Genomic DNA, 8,092 nt, shown 5'->3' on the forward strand with positions numbered 1-8,092 from the left:
GTATAAAATTTATGTTGTCATTGATATGTTAGATGTTATAATATCTATGCAGGATCATCAAAAATGTATAAGATTGATGTTGACATCTTCTTTAAAACCCATCTGCTATTTGTATGCATAATTATCAAAATTAATACCAATAAATATAAAATTGATATCGACCCTTTAAAAAATTGACCTTTTTATTAAGTCGTTCAAAATTAATTATTCGTATACATTATGCCAAATTTTATTTTAATATTTATTAATAATTAAAATTATTTATTCTAATAATTAATTAAAATTAATAAATGAAAATATATTTTTTTAAATAATAAAATAATTAAAATAAACAAATATAATATATTTAAACAAATAACATTATTAATTGTGCTTATGAATTGTGTGTTATATATATTTGTTTATATAAAAAAGTCCAGAGTTACCTTTCTTTAAGTTTTTATTGTACTAAATTAAATTATGAAAATAGGCCTCTTGAAAAGAATAACTCTCAACTTTTATATATATAGGAAATAGACCTCTCGAGAAGGATAACTCTCAACTTATATATATATATATATATATAAGCTCAACTTTTATATGTATATATATAGAAAGATATATATATAAGCTATAAAGATATATATGAGCTAGTCATCCAGTGAATGGATATAGAGAGCTAAGAACTGTAAGGTGTTCTATTAATACAGGTTTTCCGGAGAGATTTGTATAAACTCGAATGCCTCGTTAAACAACGCTTGACAATCTGGTTTGAATGAAAGCTGTAATGGTGGAGACGTTCATCATTCCTTGGCAGCAAATAGGCTGTCATTTGTCAAAGTTACGAGGCAGCTAAATTTCTCCAATCTTATCATTTTTCTGGAACTCCAAATTCTTATGTAACTTCCTCTGATTCCCACCTTTTCCATTTGCTAAATTTTCAAACTTTTCAGTTTCTCGATATCAAATTCACAATTGCAAGTTCCTACGTCCTGTATGCGAATGACAAAGAGGAACTTAGACTCATCATTCTACGATTTCACTTGCGTGATGGCAAAAAGAAACATATTCTACTTGTTCTTCCAATTGTTTTCGCATGAGGTTTGTGTTGGCGGACAGATGTAGAGGCGCTAAATTGTAAGGTAAATATTTAGTTTTTCGGTTCTGATTGTTTTCATTCATGGAGGCGGAGTGGATATGATAAAATTATTGGCTTGATGTGCGGAGAGAGTCGCTGATCTGAAGCGTCCAAGGAAAATAGATTTGTCGCTGATCGCAAGCATCAAAGGAAAATAAATTTGAAGCAGGAAAGAGAAATATGTCATACTCTGGGAAATTATTTTATTTGATGTCTGGCGAAGATCCTCCCGTGGAAAAGAAACGGCAAATGGGATGCATGGCCGGAATTTTCCATATCTTTGATAGGCATCATTTCCGGAACCTGCACGGCAACAGGAGGATCACAGAAGGTAATTATGCAAATTCCTTTGAAGTTATTATTCAATTTTGCAATTTGCAGTTTCAATCGATTTGATGATTATTTTCACCAGGCGGTTCGCCTGGCACAGAGCCCGTAGAGAATATTGACGACGATCCGAGAGGTTCCGTGGATTCCTCAAAGCTGCCGAGGCGTATGCTTGCTTTCAGAGGCGCTGAGGGGAACGAGGAATCTAGAAGATCTGAAGGTGAAGTTCCTTACCGCTTATCGCCAGGCTTGAGAAACAAATCTCATCGAAGAACACACTCCACAGAGTCATTCCAAGTTCCTAATTGGGAATGTGAGGATGATTCGATGGAGAGTCCACGGAATTTCACTGCAAGATCCAGGTTTTCTTGCGACGGCAGAGAAATTCCGAGGCCTCCTCCGGTCGTGGATCACAGGGATGCCTACCGTAGTTCTTCGCTGAGGACTATGGAGTTTCCCAGGATCTCTGTAGGTGTTCCGGATTCTCCTTCAAGGCGCCCGAGCAACATCGTAGCAAAGCTTATGGGATTGGGCGAAATGCCAGATCCCCCTTTAGAGGTTCGCAAAACAAAAGATCCTGCTCCGACAAAACCCTCGGCGCCGCCCAGTCCACGGCCCCTTGCAGCCAAAATACTGCTGGATATGATTCACCAGCCTAATTCAATGTCTCAACCAAAGCATAAATCTGAATCGGCGATTGACCAGCCTGTTTCTCTTTTACAACCAAAGCCTAAATCTGAATCAGCGATTCAGGCGCAATATCAAAATAATAATCCCGCTCGCCTGGACTGTCCTGGCAAAGACTCGAACTTGTGTTCGACTGCCAAAAAGCCAGCGGAACAAAGCTGTCGAAAATCGCCAGATGTAAAAGAAGTTCTTGACGAAGCTGAAAAAGATGTAAAGATCTACACTTGTTCTGATCCAAAGCTTCCGGCCATAAAAACGAAGTCTGTCGAAAAGTTTGGATCCTTGTCTCCTGTACGAGATGAATCTGGAGCTTTTTCTTCTAGCAGCCCTAGCAAATCTCCGCAGCTAGCGAAAAAACTCGGCGACGACATGCTGCCGAAAAGATCAAAGCGGAACACGCGTAAAATGCCGCAGGAAATATCGAATACTTTATCGCCACATAATCATTCGCCTCGGTTCAGATGGGAGATTTCGTCTCCGCGTTCTCCGCAGGATGATCCGAACAAGAAAAGAATGAAGAAGGCCATGGAAATCAAGCTCGACAAGAAACGCTTTAAAAGAGATGAAGAGTCTTCTCCACCCGCCCGCTGCAATTCCGACTCTAAATTCAGCTTCCAGTCTCCTATGGCAAAGCGAAGCTCGGATTTTAGTCCCAAATCCAGGGTAAGATACTTCATTGGCGTTGTGTGCATTTTACTGATTCCTTATTTTTAATATTTGTTCCTAAAAATGAAAATCAATTTTCATTGTGATTTTGTTATCGGCAGCAAGTAAATTCTAAAGCTTCAAATCAAGCCTGCAAGGCAGAACAGAAAAGCGCTGCCAAAAGCTGCGAGAAAGAATTCACTCCAGACTTGGCGCAGCCAGAAGAGCCAAATTTAATGCGGTCTACGGAGGAATATTTGCAGAAAAGAACCGCCAGATCAGGCAAGGAAGAGTTGATTCCCGACTGGCCGCCAGCAGAGCCAAATTTAATGCAATCGGCTGAGAATATTTTGCCGGAAACCCCCGCCAGATCGTGCAAGGAAGAGTTTATTCCCGACTCGCAGCCAGCAGAGCCAAATGTAATGCATTCTATTGAGAATATTTTGCAGGAAACCACCGGGAAACCCTGCGAGAAAGAGTGTATTTCACAAGAACCAGATTTGATGCATTCTGCTGAGAATATTTTGCAGAAAACAACCGCGAAACCCCGCGACAAATATATTATTTCCGAGCACTCCGAAGAGCCAGATCTATTTGATTCTACTGAGAATATTTTGCAGAAACGAGAACCAAGGGATTCTTTTCACTGCAATCACAGATCTCAGAGCAATGAATTCAATGTTCGAGATTACGTGACAGATCTTTTCACGGCTTGTGATCTGCTGAAAGAAGGCGAGGAAGAAAAAGAAATGAGCTTGGATTTCTATTTTCCTGGCAATTTTTCAATAGATTCTCATTTTTTTCATGAATTAGAAAGGAAATACAGAAATGACGAGGAAGCAGATGCTGAAAGTTCGAATCGGCGGGTGTTGTTCGACACGGTGAATGAGGTGCTGCGAAGAAAATCTGGAGTGCCGCCATACTCACGAATTCCACAGAGAGGCAGAGGAGGTTGTAGCAGCAGGAGGCTCATGATGAGCGGGAATGATGCTGTAAATAGTGTTGTAATGGAGATCGAGAGCTTAAGAAGTGTTGAATGCGGAAACGCGAATGGAGTGAATAAACTTGTGGAGAAAGATTTGGAGACATCAAATTCAGAAGCCATGGATATGAGCCAGGTGGTCTTGGCGGTTGAACGAGGAATATTCAGAGATCTAATGGACGAATTTCTCCATGATTTGTTATTTAATTAGTTGAATCGCCACTTCAACGGCAAGCCCACAGGAAAATTTGTGATAAAATATCATACCATCCTCTCTACTCCTTGTAAGTAAATTGATATTATTGTAAGCTGAATTTTATAGCTTCCCATTTTAACACTACACGAACTGATGTCAAGTGTAACATGTGAGGAACAAAGATGGTCTTGTTCTTTCTTCATGGTGGATCATTTAATTCGATTTAATATGTCGAAGAAATAGATTTTCAACTGAGATTGTAAAATTATATATTAATATATAAAAATTTAATTATAGTATTAAATATAATAAAAGGATAAAAAATATAGTGGAGACATAAAATACAGTTCTAAAGTACTTTTTCTTTAATGGTAATACGAGTTTCAATATTTTAGCATACTTAAGATAATTTAGATGCGCACAAAATATTAAGGGAAACGAGTGAATTGTCGCCCATGTTTGAATGTCTGTCATGTTAAAAAGTTGAATTACTGTTCATAAGAAGCCCCCAAAAATGATAACACATGTACTAATAGTTGATGATTTTCTAGCTTTCTTGGTTATAGATTGGTCCATTCGTGCAAAATGTACTTTTTTTTGGTGAGTGACTATTAGGGAGTGAACATAACAGGTTCTGGGAAAACATTTTAAAATGACACTTTTAGACCACCTCGCACTCTACAAGTTCTATAGAGAGCTTCGTAAATGTGAAATAGTCAAAAGGATAGCTTTAAGCTTTTCACTTGCATATAGAGGTTCACCAAAAAATTGACAAATTTTAACGTACATATTAGGAACTGTAGCGTGTAAAGTTAGCCTAGGCAACAAATGGGTTGTTTCCCTTATAGGTGTAAGTATGAAATTGTTGTAAATTGAAAGGTAACATTATCTAACATGTTTTTTTTGGAACTATATAGATCAATGATTTCTTGTTAATATAAGAAGCAACCCTTTTGTTTTTTTTATTAATAGCAGTAAAAAATGGGTGACTAGCCTAGTAGAAACAACCTTAGTGAAAGAAACACTATTAACTAACAAACAACTCACTAACCAAGATAATAAACAACACACTAGCCACCCATCAACATAAAAAATAAGTACCTACAAGAGTTTTCCAATCTGCTATCAAAACCATTATAGTCGATAGTAACATACTAGTAGCCAACAAGAACAACGGAACTAAATAAACTAATAGTATTAAAGTCCAAATAAAAAGTTTTCATACCGTCCACATAGAACCAAAGCTTAACTATTGTAAAAATAATAATAAATTTGATACAGAATGAGGTCAAGCCATCATTCTTTCTTCTCATTAGGAGGAGTTGATTTCCCTAGCAACATGTCCAGCCAATCATATGACAAGAACTTGTAGAGTCTCTTTGCACTCTCATCATCCTCCTTCGCCTTAAACCTCCCATCTTCTCCTACTGGAGAAGTTGGAGAGTGGATAGAATACATGACCTCTACAAAAAACTCCACCAAGTCAATGAACCTTGGGTCCAAACCAATCAACAAGTTCTTCTATTTTTCTAGTTCAATCCACACATTCTTCAATTTAGCTTCAACCTATTTGAAAGTAGTTTTATCCAAATCAAGGGCTGGGAGGGGGTCCTAAATAGGGGGTTACATGGGAGGAGTAAAAAGGGTCTGGAGTTGAACATGGGGTATTTCCAAGGGAGGGGGAATAACAAAGTCCTCCTTAGGCTCCCTAAGGGGGGAAGTAGAAGTCATGGGAGAGTTGTCATTGGTGCCTAGATTATCATCCTTGGTCATGAGATCAATCGTGCCCATACTAAAGGTAGCTAAAACATTTGTACCTAATTATTAACAAAATGATGAATGTTGTTAATGAAGACCTAGTTGATTTTGAACAAGTTTAGCATGGACACCCAAATCTACAAAACAAAATGGCAAGAGACAAAGAGGTGGAAAATTTCCTCCTTGTATGCCTAAAATGTGAGCACACTTCTATGAATCATTATATTCAAGGTTACTCAAGAATGAGGTCTCAAATGGCGACTCATAGCTCTCTAGTCATGGAGTGCAAGGGTTTTGCAATGGAGGCCCTCAGTTTGACCTAGTTCATGCCCATGCAAGTACACCATGAAATGAGAGATTCAAAAATCCAAAATGCATGCAAATGGAGATGAAAACTAATCTATATGATAACAATGCAAGAACAATGCAAAATCTAATCTATGAAAGCAAGATCTAATCTTATGAAAGCAAATATGACTCTAAACTAACATGCAAATGCAATGATAAAAGCCCATGATGAAAGCCATGGGTGCAAGAGAGAATGAGACAAGAAGATAGAAGTTCTCCACAAAAAGCTTTAGCATTCAAAAACTCCTTCTTCAAAAATTGCTCTCCAAACCTACAGCATAACAATAACATCATCCGTGTCTAAAATGAGGAGAGGGCTCTCCCTTATAAAGGAAATTATGGAGGTGAGAGGATTCTCACAACCAATATGGGATAATAGAGTTTGATCCATGTGAGACGAAATTCCACCAATGAGAAAAGAGGAGTGGTTGAGAAGAAAGTGAAAAGATAAGTCCCACTTAGAAATATGTGCATTTAAGTGTAGAAATTAAATAAAAGAATTTATTTTATTTCCCTTTCATCAACAAGAGATATTTAAGTGGGATTTTTATTTAATTAAAAGGGAGCAAGTTCTTTTAATTAAATAGGAGATATTTAATTAAATTAAAATAGGAGTTTTTCTTTTAATTAATTAAATGCGGATGAATTATTTAATTAAAAGAGAGGTTTCCTTTTAATTAAATGGGGACTTGTTTTATTTAATTAAAAGAGGAGATTTTCTTTTAATTAAATAAGACTTAGGATAAAATGATCAACCTTAGAAATAAAATAATCGAATTTGATCAAGGAAATTGATTTGAATTGATTTAATAAAATATTGCAAACCATTGATTCAAGAAATTTGATAAATTGATAAATTCAATAATGGGGGCCCATAGTCTAGGCGACCATTTTAGGGTGTATACACTCCTCTACCCATTTGTAGATAAGACATATGTTAGGGAAAAGAAATCCCCATCTTCTAAGAGTGTTGATAGTCAGAATTTTTCATTGAGAATGGCCCATCAGAAAAAGATGATTTTGGGGGTGAGTTGATGCATCCAAACTTTATCCCAACAAAGCATGTGGACCTTTGTGTCTATCAGCTGAAGATAAGTGGATCTGACTAAGAAGTCACCTGATTGGTTTTTGTCCCAAATAACTTTGCCCTATGAAAGGGTAGCATGGATCCTAATGAGGTTGACCATCTTCTTTAATTCCTTAATAATCATCAGATCTTGTGGAGGTCCCTTCTAGTTGATGTATAAAAATTTCCATTTGCATGAGGTGGTGATATAATTGGAAACTAAATGGCCAAAGGTTGTTTTTAGATAAGCTCTAACATGGAAAAAAAATTTGTAGATTAGAGGCTTACCACACATCCAATTATCCTCCTAGAATCTAATTTTATTTCCCTTACTTACCTACCAACATAGAACCTATTGTAGGGTTATGTGATTCTTGATCACATTGTTCCAGATCCTAAAACCATACAAAAGGCCCATGTCAAACAATCAGGAAGCAAAAGAGGATCCACTAATTTATTTGACTTTCATAATTTGTTGCCAGCCTTTCGAGTCTTTCACGAGTTTCCAACTGTATGGTATTAAATTGGAAGCACTCCAATTGAACTAATGTTCAGCACCCATTTAATATAGTTCTATCATTTATTTTCTTTTATCCTCTATTTTTCCTCCATTTAAATAATTTATTTCATCTCATTGGACCTTTTATCAATTTAGAACTAATATAAATGGGTTGGGCCTTTATTTTTCTTAAATATTTTGTGCACATTTATTTATTAATGTAAACTAATATTTAAATTTGGTCCCATCTTAACTAATATTTAATCTCCTCTATACATTAATATTATGTGTCTAATCTTATTTTATAATTTGGGGTAGACCTAAATATTGATTAATAATCTTTTATATTTTAATTTACTTCACCAAAAAATCTTATTACGGTCAATCATTTTAAGATGGGTCTTGCCTCATTTTAAAGTTCGAAAAAGGGAGCCTTCTCATTTTAGTTTCACATCATGCATTCACAA

General features: G+C 36.3%; 1 protein-coding gene across 1 annotated transcript; it reads left to right on the forward strand.

Annotated features, from left to right (window-relative positions):
• The first annotated feature begins 635 nt into the window (after nt 1-635).
• LOC149535120 (uncharacterized) lies at nt 636-4,188 on the forward strand. Its single transcript, XM_089807293.1, has 3 exons — nt 636-1,448; nt 1,530-2,794; nt 2,899-4,188. Exons 1-3 carry the CDS (start codon nt 1,298-1,300, stop codon nt 3,967-3,969), a joined length of 2,487 nt encoding a protein of 828 aa, XP_089663419.1. The 5' UTR covers nt 636-1,297; the 3' UTR covers nt 3,970-4,188.
• The last annotated feature ends 3,904 nt before the right edge of the window (nt 4,189-8,092 follow it).

This window comes from Cupressus sempervirens, chromosome 10, assembly GCF_028749045.1.
Source record: "Cupressus sempervirens isolate cs-2001-9-10 chromosome 10, ASM2874904v1, whole genome shotgun sequence".
NCBI classification, from domain to species: domain Eukaryota; kingdom Viridiplantae; phylum Streptophyta; class Pinopsida; order Cupressales; family Cupressaceae; genus Cupressus; species Cupressus sempervirens.